Source organism: Myodes glareolus, chromosome 1 (assembly GCF_982192425.1).
Source record: "Myodes glareolus chromosome 1, mMyoGla1.1, whole genome shotgun sequence".
In the NCBI taxonomy this organism is placed as follows: domain Eukaryota; kingdom Metazoa; phylum Chordata; class Mammalia; order Rodentia; family Cricetidae; genus Myodes; species Myodes glareolus.
The window spans coordinates 34,950,447-34,977,896 of NC_142026.1; the positions used below are offsets into that span (position 1 = coordinate 34,950,447).

Consider the following 27,450-nt stretch of genomic DNA (forward strand, 5'->3'; position numbering starts at 1 on the left):
AGAAAGGCTCACCATATCCTAGAGATCCTAGAGATTTGAGACCCATAAATGGCTCAGACTCTCAACCTGCCCCGAGGAACTATCTAGACTGGTCAAGTCACAAAGAGACACGCAATGGTGACCGGCGACAGGTCACACAGGGGCCTGTATTGAGCCTCAGCCAGGTTTAATCCTGAGCCAATTCACCAGGCCACCAAGGAGGCTACCCCTTCATCCACAGGCATGTGGTGGAAGGCCAGACCACATGGAGACCACATAAAGCAAGCAGGAGCCTGGGTCAGGTACAAGTGCCCTATTAAAGGTGGTAGGGGACTCAAGCTGGCCTGGTTAGAGGGAGCGGGCCTCAGCATGCAGTGTGCAGGGGTCGGTGAGACAGAAAAGGAGTTACAATGCAGGGGTGTAAGGAGATCTGCTCTCTTGGACTAGGTCTTCATTGCTGCTCTCAAGCAATGACTATATGCATGGATGATGGGGTAACTTCACTAGGAGTTAGGGCAGGAAACCCAGCCTCCTGAGATCACCAGTCCAACAGTTTAGGAACCCTAATGGAAGGGGCATCCTGTGATTAAGGATGCTGTCACGAAACCCATAGGTCCTGACCCAGGTGAATTCAAGCGTCCAGCACTATTTTGTCACATAGGGGTTATCTGACAACTCTTAACCAAGTGAGCCACTTCGTTTGCTTTCTTCCCATTTTCAGATTAGGTCTCTGGGTTCACAGTCTGACCTCAGTTATGACGTCCTCTGGGTCCTTTACCCACAGGGTAGAGGGGAGAGCAGCAGCCAAGCAAGAAACTCTGAACCCAGCACCAGCAGCCCCCAGGTGGGATGCCAGGCACCCTCCCATCCTCCCCCATCATCCCTAAAGCTCTACTCTGCAGCTGATAGTCCGCCACGACAAGTCAGGGGTTGAACTGCCCTACATAGTCTCCTCACTCCACTCCTCATTCCAGAGGTCACCTGCCACCCTGCATCCAAGCCCACAGACCTGCCTCTGCCCCATTGCTTTTGTCGCCCGAACACCCAAGGAGTCACGAAGAGCGGACCGAAACACCCGCTGACAATCTGCAACAATTAAGTCATCTGAGCTGGTGAAGGCTAGTTTTTTTGGCCAGTTTCCCGCGTTCAGCCCCCTCACCCTCCTCCAAAACACATCAGATGAGAACTGGAGCCATTCCGGAGCGGCCAGAAAGGGCGTAGGGAGGTAGGAGCTGTTGTGGGGGTGCGGGTAGGCAAGGAAGCAAGGGACCAGGACAGAAAGGTGGAAGCGATGAGAGAGAAAACCATGGACAGTGAAGGATGGAGAAGAGCAAAGGGGTGCTGAATTCGGCAAGGGGCGGGGAAACTCATGATTGGCTGGGGGAGGACGTGATGTCACGTCCGGCGAGGGAAGCCCTGCCTCAGCGGTCCCCCCCCCGTCCCACCCCCGCCCCCACAGGTGGTGCCTCCGCCCTTAGTGCTGGGCTTGGGGGGGCACCTTTGGGCACCCTGGACTCAGCTTCGCATTACCGGCTCCTCCCCAACCACCCTTCCCACCAAGTAACCGAGCGCATCGCATGGACTGGAAGGGCCTGCATGCCTCCCCCTCCCTAGAGCAAGGGAGCGCCCGGTGCGCCCCGATCGTGCCCCCAGCCGCGCCCCGCCCCGCCCCGCCCCGCCCGGGCGCTCCCCTCTTCCCGCCCGCGCTCCCCGCCCCTCCCTGCCCCTCTCCGCGGCCGCCGTGGGGCCGGGCGGGCGGCGGGGGAGGCGCCGAGCCGGGACTGCGCGTTCGCTCGCCGCGCTCTGGGCGGCCCGACTGAGCGGCTGGACCTCGCGCCTCGCGCCTCGCGTCCCGCGCCGCAGTCGCAGCCGGCTTTTGTTGTCTCCGCCTCCTCGGCAGCCGCCGCCGCCGCCGCCTCTGGACCACGAGCCGCCGCGCGCGCCGGGACCTTGGCTCTGCCCTTCGCAGACTGGGCTGAGCGGAGCCGGCTGGGAGCAAGAGAGGCGCGCGCGGGCGGCCAGGGAGTCCCGGGCCCCCCGCCATGGAGCTCCGTGCCCGAGGCTGGTGGCTGCTGTGCGCGACCGCCGCGCTGGTCGCCTGCGCCCGCGGGGACCCCGCCAGCAAGAGTCGGAGCTGCAGCGAAGTCCGCCAGATCTACGGGGCCAAGGGCTTTAGCTTGAGCGACGTGCCCCAGGCAGAGATCTCGGGTGAGTAAGGGCGCGGCGGCGTCTGGGGGCTCCGGACCCCAACACCCAGGAGGAAAACTGCTCTGGGCCCCTGGACCCGTGCGCTGCAGCTAGCCCCGGGCGCCAGAACCCGCCACCTAGACTTGGAGTGGCCTCCTGCGCCTCTGCTGCTCTGAACCCCGTGGCCCTCGCCTCTTGAGCTCCGATCCGCTCTGTTGCTTCCCAGTTCCCAGTCACTACGCGCTGAAGTCCCTTCCCCATAGCGCTGTTCTGGCCCGGCTAGGGACGAGTGGACCCCAGCGCAGTGCACTCTTTTCGGGTCAGGGTTGGAGCTGGGCGTCTTCAGCCCCTGGCTTGGCCCAGTGTACCGGCGGGGCGACAATCCCAGCTCCGGGGGCAGCGTGCCTGCCGCCCTTGTGGCGGAGCAAGCGGTAGCTGTGGGGCGGTCTATCGGGGCACAGCTCCCGGTGGCAGCCGGCTAGGAACTTCTCTATGCGGACCTCTCCCAGAGGCGTCCAGGTTCTACTTAGGAATTCCCGCGGGTCCACGGCAGGAGCAGCCTAAGTGGAATTTCTGGGAGGAGATCCTATCCTCCGAGCCTGAATTCCGAGGGAATGTGAGCCCACTGTGGGCTTCGGGCGACCCCAGGGCTCGCAGGGATTCCTACCCAGGAACTTGTGCCCGCCAGCGCCCCGGCCCTAGTGCACTCGTGGTCGGGCCGGGTACTTGGGGCCGCCTGGAGCTGGGAGCCCAGCTGCAGGTGGTCGGCGTCTTGGATCCCGCCCAGGGGCCTTGTCATCTCTTTGTAAGAAGAGCGGCCCTCCTGGCGGCGGCCTCGGCCCTGCAGCTGCTGAGAGCAGCTCTTCCCCTCCCTTCCCTTCCCTTCCCTGCTGCCTCAGGAGCTCTGGGAACCGAATCTTTATGAGCTTGGAGCGCCCGATGCAGTGTCCTAAGGACCTCCCCAGCCCCAGGCTTCACCCTGAAATGTGTGGAGCTTCCCGGGATGGGTGTAACATCGGGGCTTTGATGAGCAGGGAAATCCTGCTGTAGGGTTCTTCTGAAACTGAAGGGGCTTAAAGGCTAGCGGCCAAACTCAAGAGGTACCAAAGGCATTCTCAATGAGGAAAATCGGAGTGTCAACCAGAGGGGGTGGGTGGCCTGTGGCCTTGCCTTGCTTGGGAGTGGTGGTAACTTACAGCCAGGCCCTGGGGAGAGACAGAACCCACCGATACCTTGTTTGGCCTGAGTCTCCTGGTAGCTCCCCCTCAGACACCCCCAGTGCGGGCCTTTCTATGCCTCTCTCTGCAGACAGCTCTGCCATTCAAGGCCACACCTCCTGCACTTCTCTGGGCACTGTCCACCTGGGTGCCTGGCAGCAAAAGGTGCTAGTATAATTTCGTTGACGCTCAGCTCACTTTCTCCCCTCCTCCAAACACACATAAATAGGAACTTTTACCAGGGCATCATTGCCTATCTCTGATCCCCGCCAGTCTCCAGCTCCTCACACACAGCAGTCTGACACCTTCCAGCCTACAGCTCCCCGTGGCATGGCCAGGCCCACCCATCTTAATGCCTTCTGGGGACCTTCTTGAGCGTGTACCCAACCCCAACTTCTGTGCCCATGTAGACAGGGACTGGCAGTGTGGACGGTGACAAGGGCACTGAGAGGGCAAAATGAAGAGGCAGAGGTATGGCCCTTCCAGAGAGTCTGGGTCTTACTATCCTGGGGTTGGGGAATGTGGGGATTAGGAACTCAAAACAAGCAAAATGTGTTGATGTCTGTCTCGGCTGTGGGTGCTGGCCATCCAACTGGCGTGTACGGTTATCCTCCAGAATTACAGCAGTCATACCAGTTGGAGCCCAGTGTTTGTTGAGGGTCACCCCACTTATTGACATGCAAGACTGGGGACTGTGTTCTTCACCGTCCCTAATGGTGCTCCTTAGAACTGGTGTCACACTTCCGTGGAACCCCTTGGGCTGTACCTCATAGCACGCAGAAAAGGAGAGGGAGCCCACAAGCCTCAGGGCCCTGAAGTGAGTATTAGCACATGGACTGAGAGAAGCAGGGTAGCCTCCAGGATAGCGGGAGCCCAAGGGGCAGCCAAGCTCAGGGTCCTGTCTGGTTCTGTACCACCAGACCTGGACGCCAGGGACCAGGCGCCCTCTGGTGGCCCCTTGTGGCACAGTCCTCCCCAGAGCTCTAAATCCTATGTGAACCCTTTCTGCACTCCCCAGTATAGACTTCCAAAGAGCATGCTCTTCTAAGGAGCATGGGGATCCCCCAGGAGATAGATACCTGCTGAGGTTCTACTGGGGTCAGTGGGTAGTTGGGAGAGGAGAGGAAGAGTAGTCCCTGGGCACGTGGGTGTCCTTTCCTGCCCCTGTCTTCGGGACCAGAAATAGCAGTGGATAACAGGAGATTTCACTCTTATCAAACAGCACCGTATCAGAGGGAATGGTTCCCCACTTAAGGAACTGTTTAGTTTTCTGGGTGGCCTGGCCAGGAAGCAGTGATGACAACTGTCCCATTCCATAGATGAGATGCAGCCAGGGGAGACAGTCACTATGGTGGTGTCCTTTCTCTATGCCAGGGCCCTGCAGGGGAGCAAGGTCTGGGTGAAGTTGCCAGGAGCCCGTTGCCGAATCACAGCCATGGTCAAGCAAGCCTCTCTTGGCTGGCAGGACTGCTCTGAGGCATGAGTATTACCAAGTGTGCCCTGTATGGTTAGTATTATACCAGGGTATCCACTTTGGCCTCTAGGGTCAGGGACCACCCCTACCTGGTCTCTGTTGTCACCACAAAGCCCATCCAGGCCACTGGCCCCAAGTCGGTTCTCAGTGAACAACCGCAGATGGACAAATGCTTCTCCATGCTGAACTGCCGCACGGGCATAGAGGACGGAGAAGGCCTCGGCAGAGCACACGTGGCCCTCCTTAAGGTCTCCAGTCTGGGCAGAAGTGGGGGTGGGGCATCAGAAGAACTGCCAAGCTTCTCTCATGCCCCAGAGTCACAGCGTGCCTACCTGCCAGCAAGAGTGGGTACCTCACACCCGATACACACTGGACATCCTCTAAACCCCAACAGCACTTAGTTCTGTTGTGGCTATGTGGCTCTGGCCTTCTGTACAGCAGCGGCTGAGAATCCGAGGTCCTTGTACCTGATGACCCTTTCCACCTCTTAGAAGGAGTTGTCTGACTTTCTCTGGAACCCAACAGAATCTCTCCCTCACTTGAGGTCTGTGACTCTAAGAAGTCACTGGTGCACTCCCCACTCTGGACCAGAAGTTTCTGTGTGCACTATTCTGCCAGGGAGGGACACCCCCTTTGTGGCTCAGCACGAACCCCAAGGTGGTCCACATCCCCTGATATGCTGTTAGGAGCTTGGCTTTCATCATCCACAGCATCGCGGCAGGGCTTCTGTGTGCCCAGGGGAGCCAAGATTCAGCAGGGCCGCGTGTGTGATGCAATGGCCTGGGTCCTTGCTGTAGTGCCGAGACTCCCATGCTGGACAGGCCATCCTGCTTCTCCATGGAAACACCTTCTCCCGGTCTCCAGGGTCTCTCTGTAGAGTCAGCACACACTGCACAGGTGATGGCGTCCATCAGCTGAGAGTGCTCATTGTGAGCTAGGCTCCAAAGACATATTTTCACGGCCATTCCATGAACACTTCATGAGTGGGCCCATGTGAACCACTGGAAAGAACGGGGCATCCAGGCCAGAGAGGCCACATTTCTTTCTTAAGGTGCTGCCTGGCTAATCCCAAAGTCTGCTGACAGCTATACCTCAGTAAAGCCAGAGCAGACCTCCTTTGCCTAGGCTCTGTGTTCTGGGAGTCTCATGCTCTCTCAGCTTAGAGACCTGGAGTAGAATTTTGCAATGCAAGCCTGGTGGACCTCACAGCTGCTTTCTGTACTTGGATTCTCTGCCTTTAGCTCCTTCTTGGGGTCTAGGAATTCTTTTAACTGACCAGAACAGCTTCCCAGGCATGTGACACAGGTGACCCCAGAGTATGCACAGAGGTATCCTGGCTGTGCTTCTTGTCAGCCAAGGACAGACCCCCAAATGTCAACAACTGAGAGAGGGAAGTCTCCCAGTTGGGGCAATAGGACCAAGTCCCAAAATAATCTACAGAAAAACAGATGCCCTGGACACAGGGTAAGCCAAGGAGTATGGAAAGTGAGTCTACCAATGATAGTGGCCCTAGGCTACTGCTTGTGCAAGCCTCTGGTGACAGGCCTGACCTGATCCTGGAAGCCCCCACCCCACCCTCAAAGCCTTAAGGATATACTGGCATGCATGCCAAGCGGCAGGGCTGAGCTTTAGAACCAGTAGAGTTCTAAACTCAGTATAGTTCTGAGTTTAGTCACCGTATGAACACAGCCTCTCTTGCGCCATGGTTCCTGTAACATAGCTGTCATCTGGGGAGCAAGAGATGGGCAGGGAAAGGTGGACTTTTCCTTCAGCCAGACTGTCCTCTTCAAGCTGGATCCAGAGTGATTTGGGGGTCTTTCCTATGTCAAAAGCTAGGCTGAGGGGCCCCCGAGTTAGAGTCTCTCTCCAGTCCTGACCTAACCTGGCTATGGGCCCAGTTGTCTGGTGCAGGATGCTCTTCACCTTTAGTGACTCGCAAGTTGGTGCCTCTACCCCAAGCCCAAGCACCTCGCTGACGTCCTGCCGGCAGCCTTCCCTGGTGGTATTTGATAGAAGGCCTGGGCAGGCACCTGTGCTACCTGAAGTTGTTGAGGCACTGTCCCCTGGGTTGGGTGGATATGATCCTCCCTCCCTTGGACTTAACTCCACCTATGCCCTTACCCCACAAAGAGGCTGCTGTTGCAGGTGAGAGCGCAGGGCGGCCAGGGGTGAACTGAGGGTGCCTGGACCTCTTAGTTCTTCTCCATCATCACCTATGTCAGGAAAACTCTGGGGTGTGAAAGGAGCATAATGCCACCCTGTTGATGACTACCTTAGGGACCAACCAGCCTTACCACCTCCTCTGCCTGTGCCTTCAGCGTTATCACCCGCTGCCTGCTCATTCCCCTGCCTGGCACATGACCGCTGCCCCGTAGGCCAGTCCCTCCTGTGCCCACCTAGGGGCACTTCTGCCACTGTTGTCTCCAGCGGTCCCTGAGGTTCTTACTTTAAATCTCGCCTGAGCAGATCGTAGGTCCATTCGTATGGTGAATACCTCTATGTACTCCCTGAGTGCCAAGCCGAGGACCAGCCCTGGAAATTGTCAGCATTTCCATTTCCCAGAGCCACAGTCCCAAAGCACAACAAACAGATGTACCTGCAGACACTTAGTTTACTGCCTCATGGTTGGGGATACCGGGAGCCTGAGACCCAGGCACCGGGCAGGGTCCTACCTTTCTGCATCTGTGGGAAAATAGGAGCCCAGCCTCTCCCAGCATCCTGGCATATGCTGGTACCCCTGGCTTACAATTCATACCTTCATCTTCACATCGCTTCTCCCATATGTCTATCTCTAAACTTCCTCCTCTAAGAACGCCAGTCATCTTGAATTAGGGCACAGCACACTCATATGTTCTTAGTCATTAATATCTACAGTGATCTCATACCCAACTAAAATTCCCTTCTTGAGTTTGGGTGGGGGAGTCATACTTCCATCTACAGATTTGGGGGACCCAATTCAGCAAGGAATAATGCCATGATACCTGTATCTCATTCTCAGCACTTGGGCATTCCTGTCTGGCTGCAGAAATCCTGGGCTCTCTGTCTCAGCGCCATACCTCTCCTCAGCTCCTTACCCTGCCTACCTGGTGCCTTCTCAACAAAGCTTCCTCTCGCTCTGGCTGCCCCTGCCTTGCTGAAGGGCCTGCCTTCCAGCAGGTTCTCTGATATTCTAGGTCTGACGATGCTCTCTCAGTGGCCAGAGCTATAACTGCTAACCCAGTGACGCATCTCTGTGGAATGCCACAGACCCTGGGTGGGTGGGTAATGAAGTTGTGGTCTGAAGACCCTAGCTGGCTGGCACTCTGTGGTGCCAGTGTACCTCAGACAGGCCGCCTGTGAGCAGAAGACTCAAGTCAGATGGGAGACGCAACCCTTGAGCATCTTCTCAGAGGACAGCAGAGGAGCTCGGGGCAGGACAGGCTGGCTTTGGTGGAGAGCCCCACAGCGTGCCAAGAGGGCCACCTCCCCTGGGGCGAGGGCCAGCCAAACAGGCTGCTGCTCATTTGTGCAGAATGCTCCCTAGATTCTGAGGACTTGGCCAGGTGACAGGGCAGCCCCTGGGGGCTCTGTCAATCTTGCTCTCTGGCCATCTGCCCAACTTCCCCCCCTCCACACACACCCTGGGAAGCCAGGGCCGTGACAGAGAGGAAGAGAGAGACAGAGCCCAAGCCCTCTGTGGACTGGACCTAGAGGCCAATGCCAGAAGGTCAGCCTGTTGTGTCTTCTTGCGGGCACTCCAGGTGAATGAAGCAAACTCAGTTGGCTCAGAAAGGAGGCCCTACAAGATGCCTAGGGGATAAGTGCTCCCAAGCTCCTGGTGGGCTGAGCCCTGATTAGCAAGCGCGTGGGAAACTGAGTCCCAGAGATGGAGCACAGGGCAGAGCCTCGCTGGAGGTTTGCTGTACTAACCAACTCCCATTCTGAGTAAGTCAGTGTCCCAGCACAGACTTGGCAAGTGCCTGTGTGTGTGTGTGTGTGTGTGTACACCAGCTGATAGTGCTAACCTGGGCCCTTAACTGGGAATGAAGCACAGGAGACCTTCAAGCGGGCCCATCTCAGAGGTGCTAAAGGTAGTGTCCAAGCTGCAAGGGTGAGATTATATGGGGGAGATCTGGTTCTCAAGCCTAAGTCTCCCTCAGGTACAAGAGGACTACAACATCCTAAGCCAGCACTGAGAGGATCAGGTTCCAAGGGTGTGGGTCCTCGGGAGCCATGTGAGGACACGTCTTCTTGGCTAGCTGCCCGAGAGGACAGACGCACATGCTCGGCCCATCCTCAGCTGGCCACACCCAAGTAGATCTCTTAAGATCAGAGCTGGCCCTTCACTGGTCACAGATGCCTGAGCCAAGCCGGCCTGTCTCCTTCGGAGGGACAGTGGAAAGCGGGCCAGACTGGAAAGCACGAGGCTATTTTCCCTTCAGTCCCTGACTCAACATGTTTAAGTTCTGGTGAGAAATTTAGCTGGGGCTTCCAGGACCTCTGAAATCCAGTAATGGCCAGACTACAGCACTGTGGACCTGAGCCTCATTCACACCCACCGGCCTTTAGTGAGAACAGTGTGTTTGAGTCACAACAGAAACAAATGTGAGACCGGAGGGTGCTGATTAGGCCTTGACTATCTGGCCCACCTCCCCATAAGCTGCCCTGGCTCATGATAGCCTCGGAAACACCTTCAGAAGGTATCTCTAACCACCAAGGGCAGCTGTGGATCACATCCCAGGCTATGATTTGTGAGTGGCCATCCTTCCTGGTGTCTGGGGCGTATTCATTGTCTGGGGCTCTCTGTGGTCCTCTGAGTCCATCCGCATGGTGAACTGTCATGACAGTTGAGTGTTTCCTCAAGCATGTTGGTCACAAGTATTCACCAGAGGCTCTGGGGGCTTCAGGGAATACATCCCACCCACCTGTGACCATCTGCCAGTCTCTGGGGAAAAAGCTGATGCCACTTGCTGCCAGGGTTGGCTCAGGCGTTTACACGTCTGCAGTTGTCATGGAGCTCGGGACACACTGGACCACACAGACATCTAAAAGGATGAAGCTCATAGTAATTCACTGTAAATCTCACTAAGTTACCAAAATTCTTAGTAGTGTGTCATTTCTAACCTCTGCCTCTGCCCTACTCTCATTGGATCAGTACCCAGGACTCTTTGCACATCCTGGTATCTTAGGACTCCAGGTTGGCACATCTCATCCAGTATGTATGCACACAGGACTCTGGACCAGTGGCCATAAGTCAGATACTCTGGGCACACTACTCCGTGAGTGAGGTGATACTCCTGACTAGATCCACTGCATGGAACTTTGGCAGTGCACCGTCCCTAGCAGTTAGTGGGTGCCGTTTTTAGCAGGTTCCCCCAGGAGTTCATGTCTTCCATAAACATCAGCAGCCCCAGGAGAAGCACTTGAGTGGGAGCTATAGGCCCGCCAGAGTCAGGGGAACTTTGGAGGGGTAGAGGAAATGGAGTTGAATCCAGAAGGGTGACAAATAGCCAGGGGTCTTTACCGGAACACGAATGGAACTCAGAGCTCAGGAATGTGGGTAAGGAGACTGACCCCCAACCAGGCTGCAGCATGTCCTTCTTAGGAACAGTAGGACCTGAGGCCTGGCCAGTATAGAAACGACCAGTGTTCTCATGTTCATTTACTTTCGTAGCACATAGCTAGGAATGTGGCACCATCATAAATGCAAACTCCGGTGGGCATTACACCAGCCGCCAGGTCTCACAACAGTGTGTTCCTGGGAAATGGTGCACCACTACATTCTGTAACTTTCTGATAAATGCTCACTGAGTTTTGTAAGAAGTAGAGGCTGACTCCTTGGGTCAGAGAGAAGCTCCAAATGGTTTCCATAGCCCTCTCATAACTGAACTCAGTCCTGAAGAGTTGACAGCCTCCACCAGGTGGCACCGGGTCCAGAACGGAGCCCAAGTCCAGCTGGGTGGCAAGCCTGGTGAAGCAGGGCTAATCCGTGACCAGGAGAGCCTGCCACTGTGAGAACTGGGCTGGGAAATGAGGTATGGTGACAAATCTGGACAGTGATGAGGTATGGGGGGGTTCGCAAGGCCTCTGAAATCTCAGGGTTGCTGCTGGAGCACCTACTGTGTGCTGGATGCTGTTCTTGGTACTGAATCATGGTGGCAGACAAAGCATCCCCAGGCTATGCAGCTGATAGGGTCAGCAAAGGCAAGCAGGTGTCAGTTTCCCCCCTCTAAGCATGGCCTGGCTTGAGCCATGACCAACTGTTACTCAGATCATTTAAAAGCACGAAAGTGTATGGCTGTGGAGTGCAGGGAGACCACCGTGATGGCTCAGCAGGCAACAGCATTTGTTACACAAGCCTAAAGACCTGACTGATTCCTAGAACCCAGGTAAAAGTGAAAAGAGAGACTGACTGCACAAAGTCATCCTCTCACCTTCACATGGAGCATTATGACACACACCCCACACATACACATTACATGGGTACATAATACACACGCAACAATAATAAGTACAGGGAGGACTACAGGTGTGGCTCAGTGATGGTGCTCTGTGGTTTAGCACATGCAAGGCCCTGGTTTCTGTCCCCTGTATGGGGGCGGGGGGTGGGGCAGGGGAGTGGTGGGAAATGAGGAGGGCATCAGAATGTCATCGCCAAGGCTGACAGCCACACACTGCCTGAGTGACCCAACCCTAGGCTGCACAGGACAGGCCCAGGGTTCCCAGACCACTGTCCTCTGTGCAGTCCTGGGTTTCTCACAGAGAAACAAATGTCATCAAAGTAGCTTGAGACACTCTGGCCACTTGTCCAGTCAGCGTATGGCAGTCCCAGCCTTCTGAGTCAGTTGGGGGAACTCTTGCCTTTGGCTGGGCACGTAGAGCTTTGCATTTTCCTGAAGAGCCAGCCTCTGTTTGCCACTAAAGTTACCAGGATTTATAGCCAAGATCATCAGAATAGCAAGATCATCAGAATAGCCTGCTCTTGGGAGAACCAGAGAGAAGCCGTGTAGAGGGGACTGGAAGAAGCTAAGTACCCAGACCTTCAGCAGGGTGAGAGGTGAGGATGGGGATCATTCATTGTTACAGTATGGCTGAAACTCTTGGCAAGAGCCTGCCACTGGTGACCACTCTGAGTTTCCCTGGGTGTGGAGCCACAGAGAAAGTTCTAGTAACAAGAGTAGGAGTGGATAAGGTGAGAGGGATATATTAGCTACTTTGTTGCTGCTGCAACAAAATGCCTGACAAGCCAATTTAAGGAAAGAAAGAATGTGTTTTGGCTTACAGTTCAGGGGTGCAGCCCATCAGGACTGGGAAGATGACCGTGGAGGGAGCTTGAGGCAGCTGCTCACAGTCTATCCACAGTCAAGAAGCAGGTCACAAATGCTGGTACTAAGCTTGTTTTCTCCCTTTGTTGTTGTTGTTTTGTTTTGTTTGCTTGTTAACACCGGTAATCTGTCATAGGTTGTTTCTGTGATTAAACACTGTGACCATGAACATGTTGGGAAGCAGAAAGTTTGTTTCAGCTTACAACCCACGGATCCCACTCTTGCAGAGACGAGTCAGGACTAGAACTCAAACAGGGCAGGAACCTGGAGGCAGGAGCTGATGCAGAGGCCATGAAGGGCTGCTTACTGACTTGCTCCTCAGGGCTTACTCAGCCTGCTATTTTACAGCTCAGGGATGGCACCACCTCCAATGACCTAGACCCTCCTCATCAATCACTAATTGAATAAGAATGAGTGAACCTCAACTGAGGTCCTCTTTTCCCAAATGACTCTTACCTTGTGTCAAATTGGCATAAAACCATCCACGACGGGATTGGGCCCACAGCTCATGTGCGCTAGCTAAGGGTTCTACAACTGAATCACATCCCCAACCCTCTTTTCCCTTTTTATTCTGTCTAAGACCACAGCCCAAGCAATGGTACTGCCCATATGTCTGGTGGGTCTTCTTCCACTTCAACACAATCTAGACGTACCCAGAAGTTTGTCTTCTAGATAATTCCAAGTCCTGACAAATTGATATACTAACACACAAGGGTAGTGGTTATACCAATGGCTGAGAGTGTAGTGCCTGTCTCTAAAGCAGGGCAAGACTGGAAGTCACCTCTGTGAACCCAGTGTGGGGTGCCTTAGCCTGTACCTCCTCCCTGGAGAACTCCCTGAGCCCATTCTGGGTGTCAGGATGCAGCCCAAGTTCTGTACCCGAACCTCCAGAGCTTCTGTTTGGCAGAGTGGCCAGTCCGGGGTCAGCGTAGTGGCATCTGAGCCATGCAGAATGGAGAGAAGAAGGCGTGTGGGTGGAAGGTCTTGGGCAGTTTCTGTTGTGGGCATTGGCACAGTGAAACTGGGCTCTGAAGGAATGTTTGGCTGGCCTGTTGGAGACAACCACACCCTTGGCTAAGAACCACCTCTTCAGGACAGTGACCTGTTCAGTGGCTATTATCAACGCACTGTGAGACACCCACACAGAATTCAGTCCTGGTCCGTTGGATCTAGCTAGTCTACCCATGCTCAAGAGCTAACTCTGTGCTCACTTGGCTGTGTGACTTGGCGCTGACTGTTGTACCTCTATGTGTGTTCTGTGCCCCTCCTGGAGAACAGGGAGGCCCATTCCTCCCCAATACTGTTTTCTCCAGACAGGCTATGAGTGAGGGAACCTCAATAGAGAGAGGGGGCCAGCATCTAGAGAGGCTAAGGAGCCATGGGGCAGGAAGGTCCTGGATGCAGGGGAGAGATCCTAGCCAGCCTCCCACAGTGCTCCTTCCTGAAACCATGTCAGCCACTCAGCTGCTTCTCACTGGTCCTGTCATGGGAATCCAGGAATTACAAAGAGAGCAGTGTCCCCAGAATACAGCAGCAGAGGGGACAGGGCTGCGTGGATGGCAGACCAGCAAGTAAAAGCTGACTTTTAGGAAGGAAGCCAAGAAGGTGCCCCTGGGAGCATTGGTCCCAGGAAAGGCAGAAGGGAACAGGAGAATGTCAAGGGACCAGCCTCTTGTCAGGCCTGTGCAGGTAGCAGCCAGCAGGGAGGGCCTCTCTGTAGCCGATCCCATGGCCCTGACACAGCCCTGATGCTGCTCCCTTGGGGAAGGGCTGACTCCTTCCTTCAACTATCTACCTCCGGGGAGCCAAGCTGCCTGTCCTGAGCTCCACCCCGACGTAGCAGTGTCACTGGATCCCTATGTCCCTCTGCCTGCCAGCAATCACTGACAAGAGCCTGGGCCTAGACAAGGTGGGGCCAAGACACCAGCTCAAAAGACAGCTGTGTGAGCATCCCTGAGAAGAGAGATGAGGAGGCAGAGTGATCCCATGATCCTAGAGCCCAGAGGGAGTCTGGCCTTTGGAGAGTAGTGACTATGTAAATGGCAAAGACAAGACTTTGCTGGGATAGGAGTCCCAGAAGAGATTGGTGGGTCTGGGAGGGACCTTTCTGGGGTGACTTGTGAGACTGTCTCCAGTGGCAGGAGAGGTGGCCCTCCCAGCAGGGCCTTACAGGCACTTGCTAACATCCTGAGGTCTCAGAAAGATTGGTCAGGTCCAGACAGGAGCTGTGCCGACCAGTACCCTGGCCACATCTGGCTCCCGGCAAGGCCCATTTTGCCCTGGTTTTGCAGGTAAAGGTTCATCTGTATTCCTAGAACTGCTAGGCTCCATGAGGTCCCAGAGGTCTCTCATACCAGCCAAGCCTGGGCCAGGGGAAAGCACAGCATTAAGCCTTGAGGTCTGTTGTGGGTAAGTCACTTCACTGCTGGGGACCTCAGTCATCCCCTCTGGTTGGATGTCCACCAGGGACAGTGGACTTCAGTTAGGCCACACCTCGTGTCCAAGGGTTTCTGTTGCTGCAGTGAAACACCATGACCAAAAAGCAACTTGGAGAGGAAAGGGTTTATTCTGCTAACACTTTTATATCCCTCTTCATTATCTGAAGTCAGGAACTCAAACAGAGCAGGAACCTGGATGCAGGAGCTGATGCAGAGGTCATGAAGGGATGCTGCTTCCTGGCTTGCTCCCCAGTGGCTTGCCCAGCCTACTTTTATATAGTACCCAGGACCAGCAGCCTGGGGGTGGCTCTACCCACAATGGGCCCTCCCCCATTGATCACTAATGAAGAAAATGTTTTACAGACGGATCTTTTTCTCAATTGAGGCATCCTCTTCTCTGATGACTCTAGCTTGTGTCAAGTTGACAAAAAAAAAAAAAAAAAAGCCTAATCAATACATCCTGCAAAGGACTGCAAGACACAACAGTGAAAAGGCAGACCACTCCACTGGGTAGATCGTGCCTGGCTTCCCACCATCACCAACTGAACCTCTGTCCCCATTAAACACTAATCTCCTGTTCTGCTTTCATTTCATCGCTATGGTTAAAAAAAAAAAAAAAAAAAACGCCCTGACAAAAGCAACTTAGAGAAGGAGAGGGTTTGTCTGACTTAACATTTCCAGGATATAATCCATGATTACGGGGAAATCAGACCTCTGGACACATCACTTCCACAGTAAAGAGCAGAGAGAAGCAAATGTGTCTATGCTGACAGCTTGTTTGCTGACAACTAGCTTACTTCACTCTTACTCAGGTCAGGACCCAGCCTAGGGGATGATGCTGCCCACAGTGGACTGGATCTCATAGACATGCCCACAGGAGAACATGGTCTGAATAATACCTCACTAAGGCCCTCTTCCCAGGTGATTCTAAATTGTGTTAAGTTGAAAGTCACACGGTCTCTGCTCCGCTCCCTGCTTCTGACATGCAGTTTTACTCTGTCTTTTGTGATTTTGACAGCCCTGGGGATCTCACTCGGCTGCTGTCATTGAGCATGATATCCATCTTATAGTATGTCAGAATTCCTTTCTGGAAACAGAGCCGAATTCCATTTTATGGTTTCTCCATTCAGACATGCTTTTACCTTTTCGCTCTGTGACTGCTGTGTCTGTTTGATACACACACACACACACACACACACACACACACACAACCCTCTGAATTCTTTTGAGTCAAATTTTGTATGAAAAGTGAATGCATTATGTATCTGAGATTCCTATATAACTGGTGGGTGGGTGAGAAGTAAAGGGTGCTTGCTACCAAGCCTGATGACTTGAGCTTGTTCCACAGAACCCACATAGTGGAAGGAGGGAACCAACTCCTGCGAGTTGTCCTCTGACCACACCTGCTCTCTGGCACCTGTTTACACACACACACACACACACACACACACACACACACACGTGCGTGCAGACACACACTTATAAATGTATGCAAAAAAAATAAAATGTAACTGGCATTCTAGTTCCCTTTACCCTACTCTGATTGTGCTTGCAGGGCAGGGTGGGACCACACCTGGAAGCCACATCCATGCCCTTGTTGAACAGACAGAGGTGCCGTGTGGGCAGCACAGCCTAGGGAAGCTGCCTCTTCGCGAAGCACCTTGGCTCCTGCTGCAGTCTTTGCCTTCCACCCAGGAATTCCCCTGGGATGGGACTCTAGGGAGGCCAACACTGCTCACAACGCCGGACACATGGCCATTCCCAGCCACTGACCTTGGGTGTGTTGATTTGGCTATCTGTACACCACCCCTGACCCCTTGTTTGTGTGACACTGACCAGATGCTAGGAATAAGAGCCTTCATGGATGGGAGCTCCTCCCTGTGGTGGTTTGAAAGAAACTGGCCCCCAAAGGGGGGGGGGCACTCTTAGGAGGTGTGGCTTTGTTGGAGGAAGTGTATCACTGTGGAGACAAGCTTTGAGGTCTCATATGCTCGAGTCACGCCTAGTTTCTCAGACCACTTCCTGTTACCTGCCTACATACTGCCATGTCCCACCATGATGATAATGGGCTGGATTTCGAAAACTGTAAGCAAGCCACCCCAATGAAATGTTTTCCTTTAGAAGAGTTGCCCTTCCAGCACAAGCTGCTGGCTGACCTGCCTCTTGTACCTTCTTAGAAGAAGGTCTGAGTTGTTTCTAGTGGTAGCCTCGCTCCAGAAGTGCCCACGCTGGGCAAAGGTGCCCCTACCTGTTGTATTTATAGGTATTTTAGCATGAGAGCTGACTTGCCTGCTCAGCAGAGGTGAAAAAAGGAAGTGAAGCTTCCTGGGGAATAGGATGGGAGCAACCTTTGCAGGGAAGCAGAAGATAGGCCCAGGAAGGTGGCGACCAGGCCCATAGGAACAGCTAGGGTGGCTGCCCATGGTCCCGTGCTTTTGCCCTGGGCTCCATCCTGGCTGGATGGTGGCATGTCTTTGTCACCTCTACTAGTCTGGTATTTACAGTCCTGAGGAGGAGCCTGCTTTCTGTCCCTTTATTCCATGTAGACACATCTGAAGCAGGGCCAGTCTGTCTCGTCGGCCTCTTCAGTTGTCCTGTGGCCCAGAAGTGGACTGGTGGGTCAGCTAGATGAGAAAACAGTGTAGAGCCCAGGACCACAGGCATGACCTGTCCATTTCACATGTATGCTGCCTGAATCCGCACTCTGCACCACATGGGGATTGATTGTGAACCAGAAGGCGAGGCTGAGGTTTGATGACTTGGTGAAGCAGCACCTCGAGCTCTGAGTGGGCTCTGCCCTGCAGCCGGGTCACAGGATCGTGGTCTTGGTAGACATAAACACGGGGTTTTCTTTATCTCCAGTGTGTTCCAAGACCATAGCATGAGCCATGAATACTGGGGCAAGACCTTTGGCCCATGTGGGACCTTTTGCCCTGCTGAGACATCTCCTACCTGGCATTCACTGGTTGGGTGGCCCGGGCAGGGAGTAGGTAACTTAGGGGGCAGCCATTAGGGTTTCGGGGTAGAACCCTTTCTACTTCATCAAACAGCTGCTCACCCAGCAGATTCCTGTATCCCCAGCAGTGAGACTAGGAAGGTTGAAGGAATCTATACATTTCAGGGTGGCTTTCCCCAACTGGAATCAAAAGCTGGAAAGGAGAGAAGATCAAGAGAGAGAGCTGCCCTTGTCGGGGGAGGGGGGGATATAGACAGAGTGGTCTGGGAGGAATATGGGGCTAAGTTGTCTGGTTAGACTAAGAGAAGCCTCAGGGAACTGGGGACAGGACCTAATGGGGATGGGTCCTCACTGCAGGGGAGATTAGGAAGGACTGGGAGACTTGACCTTTGAGTTCAGACAGCAGGGGAGATCTGGCATTCTGCTAGAGAGGGACCTCCTCAACGCAGCCAGCTATCACATTCCAGGGGAGAAATCTGACCATCTCTGGACTTCCGTTGCTAGCTAGCCCTAGTTTCTCATGAGTATTTGCCCTGCTGAGGCCAATGAGCCAGAGCACCCGCCGCCCCATCCCACCCTCACCCCTGGCCTGGAGCTAGCGGGAAGAGGCCTAATCCCTGAGTCCTCGGAAATGCGGGGCATCACCGCAGGCAGGAGCGGGGGTGGGGGTGGGGGGACCGCAAACGCCTACTGTTTCCAGGGAGACAGGGGCGGCGCTGACTTGCCAGTGAAGGCTGCGGGAGGAGGCGCGTCCCAGGGAGCCGCCTTCAGCTGTGTGTGCCAGTGAAGACTGCCGCTGCCCTGGGCTGCAGAGTCCACCGCGCAGGCAGGCACCCCTAGCCTCATCCTGGGTTTTCCTGCTGAGTCCTGCAGCTCTGCATTTGCCGGGCCCCTGCACTGGCACTCGGAATCGCTCTTGCCATCCGGAGTGCGTCCACAGCTGGGGACACCGCTGGAGCGGCCAACCAGGAAGGGGGTCTTAAGGCCAGGATGGTACCTGTTAAATTGGTGGCAGGCTAGCCGCCATCTCTATCACCATTCCCATTTGCCTCCTCCTCCTCCCCCACGCTTTCACCTCTCATCTTCAGCTTCACTACAGCCTATCTATGTCTCATCTCCTTCCCATCAAGACCTCTGTCACCAGCCCCAATTTCCATTCATGTCTCTCCAACTCCTCACCTTCGACCCATCCCCATCTCCCTGAAGTTGTCCTGCACCATCCTGGCTACCCCTCCCTAACCCATCCCTCCCTCTGCACCCCCACGGGCTGCCGCAGCCCCCTTTCTGCAGCAAGCCCCCCTTCCTCCGCTAAGCCCATCCCCCTACAGCCTTAGCACACCCCTTCCTCCTCTCATATCTGCCTCGCCCACTGCGGCAAGCCCCTTCCCCGCCAATCACATCGCCCTCTCTCCCCTCCCTCCATCTCCTGCTTGCCGCAGCCCCCCCTCCAAGTGCCCCCTCTGCCTGCCGCAGCGCTCAGCACTACGCGCACTAGCCGCACCCACTGCAGCAGCGCCCCCTCCTCACTGCGCCGCCAGCACCAGCGCCGGCATCTGCAAAACCTGCTTGCCGGCTCCAGCTGCGCAGAACCATCTCTGTTATGGAGGAGGCAGAGGTGGGAGCTGCAGGTGTCGCCTAGGCTTTGTTCGCCTGGGCATCGCCTGATGCTGGAGAGGCAGCTGGCAGGAGCCCTTGCCTGCCCGGAGATGATCCCTCCCACCGAGCCCATAGAAGTACCAGCAGCCGATGCCCCCCAGTTAGGGGGCCCCCTGCGTGATGAAGGATCTTCTTGGTGATGTTGTCATTTGGGTGAAATTGAGGCAGGGGTGTGGGGGTCCTAGTGGCATCCAGGAGGGTGGGCATATTGAAAGTGAAGGCAAAGGGTTGTACTTGATGCTTTTCCAACTTCAGAGATGGGGTTGAAATACCCTCCTTCGGGTGTGACCCTCAGGGGCTAGCCAGGTTCAGGTTTGTTGGGGAACAGAAACAGGAACTAGTGAAGGCCCCCTGGATCCTTCCTGGGAGGCGGGTAGTCCCTCAGAAAGCTGAGCCATTTGCTCCTGGTTGCTTTTCTGCCACCAGAGAGAAACCCTCAGCCTCCGGAGCTGCAAAGAACCCAGGAGCACAGGGGTCTGGTTTACTTTTCCTGACCTATCAGGCAACAGAAAGGCTTGTTCTAGGAGCCAGCACTGGGTAGAGGAGGGTAGCCTGTGGGTCTGTCTCTCTTGGCTGTGGCAGCTGTGGTGTTGAGAACTATCTGTCCTCTTGTGTGTTCCTACACTGCCCCAAGCCATGCAAGCTAGTTGTCCACATTGAAATGAGAGTATTTTAGAGGTGGTAAGGGAAACAGGTTTTTCATTTCTTCAGCGTCCTGTGAACAAGGGAAGCTTCTGGAGGAATGGGCTTGAGGAGATGGTCTGACTCCAGTCTCTTGAGAAGGGTGGAGGGTTTCAGGGCATTGTGTCTCTGAGATGTCAGGAGAGGTCAGGTCAGAGAGGTCTATGGACAGCATCTGAAATGCCCTCAGGATGCTGAAGCCCTAGGGTGACTACTGATGACCAAGAGGGGGGCTGTGTCTGTCGGGGAGGAGCAGGAGCTGCAGCTGTCAGCAGGTGGCAGGAGGGTGTGACCCCTGAAAGGTAGGCAGCCACAGACTGTTGTCTGCTCTGGAGAAGAGTGGGGGTGGGGGATACGCAAGCAGCCAGAATCCGGGAGGAGGAAGACAAGAGGTTGTTGCCTATGGGTTTGATGCAATGGGGTGCCATGCTGGGTGTCACTAGAAGCCAGAGTCCTGGAATGGGGGGGGGTGCTTTGGGTTTGGGGGCAAGGTTTAGAAAGGAGATTAGGGTGAGGAAAACCTGACAAACAACCCCCTCCCCCAAATAAAACCTGGGGGCACCAGGGGAGGGGAATGTCCCAAAAACCAAGGAAGGGAAGATCTGGAAGAATGAAATAAATTCTGACTGATAGAGATGGGTGGGTTGGGGTAGCAATATTGCTGTCCCCACCCACCTTCAGGACTGGGAAGGAGGGAGCTGCTGGTGGGCTTATCCCTTTAGGGTAGAAAATTACCTTTCTCCAGGGATTGAACTGAGAGAAGGTCAAGTACCCAGGATGTACGCCAGTGCTTTTCTGGAGGTGTGGGCAGCTTTGCAGACCCTGCCCTTGCTGTTCTGATACTGAGTGCCTGTCACCTATGGCCCCAGTCTCAGGGGCTGGGGCTCAGCAGGCAGCCAGAAAGCCTCCTGTCTTTTATCCCCCCCCCACCCCCCAGCAAGCAGCTCTGCCTTGCATGGGCTTCTGGGCAGCCTGGCCCAGCCTGCCCGGGGCCCTCAGGCCGGTGCCCGGGCTCTGGCTCCGTGTCTTCACTCCCGTGTTTGTCCAAGGAGGGAGGGAGGGACGGGGGCGGTGCTGGGGCAACTGGAACAGCGCTGGTCACCGGGCTGGCTGGGCGAGGTGGCCAGGCAGAGCCAAGGGGCTACAAGGGGAGGCGATTGAATGGGGAATGTTCATAGTGGCTGGCCAAGAATCTCATGCATCCCACTCACCCAGAGCCTGCAATGGAGTGGGGCCAGTGCCTATTTCTTGAGTGTGTGCTTTTATTTCCCTTCTTGCTGTCTCAGTCTAATTCTCCCATATACATGGTTAGGGGTGGCAGCTGGGTCCACCAAGATGGTGGAGGATGTCAGGAGAGGGAACAGTGGGAGGGGCTCACTTCTGTCCTGCTGGTGCTCTCCTGTGCAGCCTGGTCCTTGAATTTTCCACCTGAAATCTTAGGCCCACACATATGCCTTTGCCCTGAATGCCCCTGTCACAGCTGATCCAGGATGTCCCCTATACCCCATACTCACACCTGCAACCTCCATCCTCAGGGAATGTTCCTCAGCTCACTACTGGAATCATGGGTGGATCCCCAGGTAGAAGTGACCACAGCATGTAGCCTTAAAGCCCTACTCAGGGAGAGAAAGAGAGATGTGGGCTATCCCTCCTTAGCCAAGCAGGCCATGGCCTGGAGGAGAGCTAGCGGAAGGTCCTGCTCTCAGTCCTGCCCCTTGTAGGGCAGGCAGCATACTCACTGATTGAGAACCTTCTGCCAAGCCCTCCCTACTCCAAAAGAGCAGGGGACCCATGGGGAGGTCCTCATCTCTGCCAGGCTTGTAGCTCTCAGCTCTATGGGCCCTACACCAGCCCTCTCTTGAGGCTGGTGCTTGGTAACATGTTGCTTCCAGAACCTTCAGCCCCTGTAAGGGGCAGGTACCCTGGGCAGGAGGAGGAAGCAGAGTGGTCAGAGCAGGGTGGGGCACAGGTAGGGGAGTGATGAGAGGGCCAGAGGTGTGTGCCTCCCATCCCTGGCTTCCTTCTTTCTTGACTCCCCCAAGAACTCTTGACTCAGAATACAGTTCTGTCTGTTCTTCTACCAGCTGTCAGCCACTGCCCTGCTCTGTGGGCCTTTGGGGACTCTGAGACCAGATGGGACTCCTCAGCTCGTGAGGCGGAAGTCCCCAGAGGGTTCTGGGATGAGGCCCAGCTCCCATACCTCAGTGAACAGGAGGCGGGGTCTCTACGCCAAGATCTCAACCTGAAACTGAGAGAGCAGAGATAGAGGTTGGACTGCCAGGGTTGAGGGGTAGGAAAGGGATGGAGAGCCCCCACCCATCCTGGCTCTTCTTGCCCTTTCCTACCCCCGACACCTCCTCCTAGTCCCTCACTTCAAGGTAGCCTCGGAACCTGGGGATAGGTCTCTTCCATGTCAGGTTAAAGTCACAGAGGCCACACACAGATCCACCCCGCAGCACTGCCAACCCCATTCAGCACACACAACTGCTTGTACTTACACGAGATGGACTCGTTAGAGTGGCTTCAGGTGGGTGAGGGGTCGTAGGCATCCCCCAACACACAATGATCTCCTCCTGAGGTAGCAGGTTCCTGCCCACACACACTGTTGCTGTCCACTTCCCTCCGGCTCTCCTCAGAGTCCTCCACCCCACCCCCACAGCATCGAGCAACGTTACATCTTGGAGTCGTCAGCATCTCACCTTTCCCAGTCCTCTCCTACTTTCCCATCAATCCATCAGCAAGGAAAAGGCGAGGCAGGCTTTGACGTCCAGGGGCCAGCCCTGGCACCTGCTCCAGGCTCCGGAATCTCTGCATCTCACCAGCTTCCTGGTTTCAGCCCTATAGCTGAAATATCATGCCTGGCTGAGGGATGCTTCTGCAATCCCTGCTGGCCCCTCCCTCTTCCCAGATCCTCCACTTAAGCCAGGGCAGCTACCTCCACCTCTCCTCTGTCTGATTCAGCCAGTCTGGGGGGGGGGGCTTTCTCTAGCTCAGAGACCTGTGAGGAGAAAGTGGGACAGACTGGGGTCCAGCAGGCCTAGTGGGTCTTAAACAACTCAGAGACCCCCACACACACACTGGGACAAAACCTAATCTCCAAGCCTCGGATTCCCTGTAAAAAGGTGTCACTGTAACCTTAACAGAGGGATTAACACATCTCGCTGAGGATTTCTTCTGATGCCAGGAGGCTCTCTTGGGTATGAAGCTGCCTAGCACATGCTGTAAGGACTCCGTGGTGGACACTTCACAGCTGATTGTAGGCCCAAAGCAACCCTCTGTCTGCAAGTGGGAAGCAATATTGTCTTGAATGGTGCTACTGCAGGGCCACCAGGAGCTGGCATCTCAGCACAGCAGCCCGGCATGAGCTGGCACCTCAGCACAGCAGCCACGGATAGCTAGTGGAGTCGGGGAGCTCCAGCCAGACCTCTGAGAACTGGGAATGTAACCAGCTGGGTGGGAGCCTTAGGCCAGGACTGGGAAGCCTCTGGGACACAGTGCCTGCACACAGAGAACATGCTTTTCTTCAGCCCACATTGGTAGCCAGGGTCTGGCAGGATGCTGCCACTGGCCCTGTAGAACCTTCTTCACCGGACACTCCACTGTCTGTCCATCACGTGTGGAACTAGGTGGCCTCTGAGACTGGGGAGGGCCAAGAAGAAGCTGGCTTCCTCCCCTCTGTCCCCCGGGCCGAGGCTTCTGCCAGGCTTGAAATCCTCTGCCAGATTTCCAACCTAAGTCAGGCAGACTCTCCCTCTCTCTCTGCAAGGTCCAAGCTGGCTCTTTGTTTGGGAGCCCTAAAATGGCTGTCCTTGTGCACCTGACATGCTGGGATATGCCCCACAATACCCCCCTCTGATGACTCTAGAACACATGTGGTACCCCATCCCCAAGTCTTATCGGGGTCCTGGGAGGTCAGGGCCACAGGAGCCCAGCCTTGCCCTACCCTGTCCCTGTCTCTGCCTTGGGCATCACATCCTGGGCCACTTCTCCCCGTCACACCATCCTTTCCCATCCCACAGGTGAACACCTGCGGATCTGCCCCCAGGGCTACACCTGCTGCACCAGTGAGATGGAGGAGAACCTAGCCAACCATAGCCGAATGGAGCTAGAGACTGCCCTCCATGACAGCAGCCGTGCCCTGCAGGCCACACTGGCCACCCAGCTGCATGGCATCGACGGTGAGTAGGGGCCGGAGGGTAGGGACTCGTGGGTGTGGGGCAGAACTCCAAGGCCAGGATTTGGATGGCTCATAGCAGCAAAGGGATCTCCCTCTTCCTGCAGGACTTGAATGGAACAGTGAACCCAAGTTGTTGGCAGAGCCCTGGGGAGAATGGGCCTGCCTTTCAGAGGGGGAACTGCTGCTCTTGGGGTGTCACTTTGTCCCAAGCAGAGTTCCCTTGAGGACCTCCAGGGGGCTGGTCTGCATCTCACCTGCACTTTTCGGGGGTCTGTGATAGACCACTATCCCAGCTACCATCCCCTAGCCAGGGAGCTCAAACTGAGGGTGGAAAGAGTGCAGGGCCTGCCCTGAGGTGACTGCCTCTTGGCCAGGGTCCAAAGGCTCCTGCTTCAAGAGGCCAGGTCACTGGCCAAACAGCTACTGTTTAGCATCATTTTTTAAATGAACCCCTCCTGTGGCCTCACTGTACATGGACAGAGAACAGTAGCCAAACAGTGATGGCATGTTCTACAGGAACTGTATGGTGCCCCTGGGATCAAAGGCGTCCCCTAAAATGTTAACCTGTAAGCAATGAGGTTTGCTGTCTTCAGAAGGGATACAGGGCCCACGCAAAGCTATGGTCCCCGCAGTGGGGTGGTGTTGGGGACTGCAGACCTCCAGACCCTGAATTTCCTGTTAACAACTTGCTTTTCTCTGCTCTGAGCAGCCTGCAGCTGCTCTGAGCATGAGACCCTGGTGACAGGGCAATGGGTTCTGATGAGTCTGCAGTGGAAAGATCCTGAGATCTGGGGCGGGGCCAGAGCACTACATAAGCTGCCCCTGAACACATTAAAGGGGACATTCTTGGCACTCTTGTATCAAGGATGACCCGTGTCCCCGTCTGTCTGTGTGTGCGTGTGATTTTAAGTCGCCAGACTAGTGCCCGAACCGTGAACCGACCTGTAGTGGCACAGGAGCTACAGGTGGAGGCCCCCAGCAAGATTGGGAATGGTGTTGGGGGGAGGTCATTCTTGGCATTCTTGTATTAAGGATGTCCCGTGGCCCCATCTCTCTATCTATCTCTGTCTGTCTCTGTTTGTGTGTTTTTAGACTTTCAGCCTAGTTCCCGTAGCGCGTAGCAAGTAGAGCGCAGAACGAAACTAGCGTAGTTTTACAGGGTGGAGCTGGGAAGCAGGAACTGTGAAAGTGTAGAGAGAAAGCAGGGACACTGAGTCTAACCACAGTTGGGGCATAGCTTCGAGAGGTTGGAAATGCCAGCAAATACCCCAGAAAATATCAGAGAACCCCTAACTCATACCCCAGAAAATATCAGAGAGCCCCTAACCATACTCTGACACTTGTTGCTGAGCGTCCCTTGTTGCTCGGTATGGAAGGGAGGGGCTTGCTTAGCAGTCACAGACCTTAAGTCTCAGAAGATATGCCACTGCCAAGTGGATGCCAGGATGCCACCGCAGACATGTCTCTGAAACTTAGAATCTGGTGCACATGTTCACACCTCCCCAGAAAGCATCTGTCTGAGGTGCTGGCTTGCAGGAGGGTCTGAGGACTGAGGCTCCAGAAACCTGAGAAGCTGGGGGGGGGGGGGGGCGGGGCTTGCTGGAGAGCACAAGAAGGAGGAGGGCTGCCTAGGGCAACTGGACGCCTTGAGGGGAGGGTGGGAGAGACAGGACAGCTGGCAGGTAAGCTAGGGTCACTCTGGTCCCCCGACACACCTCTACTATGGCCCCTCCCAGAATCACTGAATCTCAGCATCTGTTGGTTCCTAAGACCCAACTCAAAAATGACCTCTGGAGCTCCAGCTAGAGACCTATGTCCCTAGAGAGCACAGCCCTGACTTCTGCACCGCTAGTGAGGGAGAGGTCTCCAAAGAGGCTGCAGAACCCTCTGCAATGTGGTGCCCAGCTTTTAGAAGCAGGTTCCGAAAAGCAGGGGGTATTCTGCCAAGCCCGCTAGCAGGTTGGCGGAGAAACATAGCCCGCCTCAAGGGGTCCTGACTCTCCTCTGCACACAGACCACTTCCAGCGCCTGCTGAATGACTCGGAGCGCACGCTGCAGGATGCCTTCCCAGGGGCCTTTGGGGACCTGTACACGCAGAACACGCGGGCCTTCCGGGACCTGTATGCTGAGCTGCGCCTCTACTACCGCGGCGCCAACCTGCACCTGGAGGAGACCCTGGCCGAGTTCTGGGCCCGGCTGCTGGAGCGCCTCTTCAAACAGCTGCACCCGCAGCTTCTGCTGCCTGATGATTACCTGGACTGCCTGGGCAAGCAGGCAGAGGCCCTACGGCCTTTCGGGGATGCCCCACGGGAATTGCGCCTGCGGGCCACCCGGGCTTTTGTGGCAGCACGCTCCTTCGTGCAGGGCCTGGGTGTGGCCAGTGATGTAGTCCGGAAGGTGGCCCAGGTACACATACTGCCCAAGGGACCCTTGGGAGTCCCTGATGCTGCACCTAGGCGCTTGGTATCCTACCCTCTCAGCGCTGTTCCTCCGAGCCTTCGGGCCCTCAGCCTCCTAGCTGCAGCCCATTCTCGGTTGCTCACACAGCAGGTCTTCAGATGTGAGCCCTCTGTCCATCTGCCGGCCAGTCCTGTGTCCTTAGCCAAATGATGACGGTGGGCTGCTGGGTTCAGGAAACAGGAAATGAGAAAATGATGTCGCTGGGCCTTGAGCAAGCCGAAGCCCGGCAGGCCAGCATGGTATCGCACAGAATGGGGCAGCGCACAGCAGACCCACGTGGGGAAGGGTATGGGGAGGGCACCAGCTTTAAGCTGCACTGCCCTCCCCATCTCTGCTTGGTCCAGCGAGTCACTTCCCAACCTCTGGGCCTTGGTTTCCTTGTCCACCGTGAAGCCTAGTGGCAGCAGTGTGCCCCGGTGTCCATTGGACTGTTGGCGTGAGACGGCCTAGGCAAAGTCCCATAGCCTGTTAGTGCAGAACCCAGATGTCCTAACTTGTACCTAAGCCCTTCATATTGGTGCTTCTTTAGGGGTAGCTGGAGACCAGGTGCACAAGGACCACAGGGAGGCTCAGGGTGCCTTTGTTCTCCAGGTACCTCTGGCCCCAGAATGTTCTCGGGCCGTCATGAAGTTGGTGTACTGTGCTCACTGCCGGGGAGTCCCTGGTGCCCGGCCCTGCCCCGACTATTGCCGAAATGTGCTCAAAGGCTGCCTTGCCAACCAGGCCGACCTGGATGCTGAATGGAGGAACCTCCTGGGTGAGCCCTACCCCCGGGCTGCCTGTCCTGTCCTTAGGAGCATTATACAGGGGTCCTTGGGATACAGGAGCCCCTGGTTTGATTGGGTCTGTGGGGGTCAAGGGACAGGTTCCTTCATTTTCCCAAGGGGTGTGGCTGAATGACCGCCTCAGCATGCATATACA

General features: G+C 55.5%; 1 protein-coding gene across 1 annotated transcript in view; it reads left to right on the top strand.

Moving 5' to 3' along the window:
- Positions 1-1,726: 1,726 nt before the first annotated feature.
- The window catches only part of Gpc1 (glypican 1), a 29,554-nt gene continuing 3,830 nt past the window's right edge, over positions 1,727-27,450 (top strand). Inside the window, 4 exon segments of the mRNA XM_048441895.3 lie at positions 1,727-2,187; positions 23,912-24,070; positions 26,084-26,475; positions 27,121-27,286. Of these exon segments, the coding sequence (XP_048297852.2) occupies positions 2,022-2,187; positions 23,912-24,070; positions 26,084-26,475; positions 27,121-27,286 (883 nt within the window). The 5' untranslated portion in view covers positions 1,727-2,021.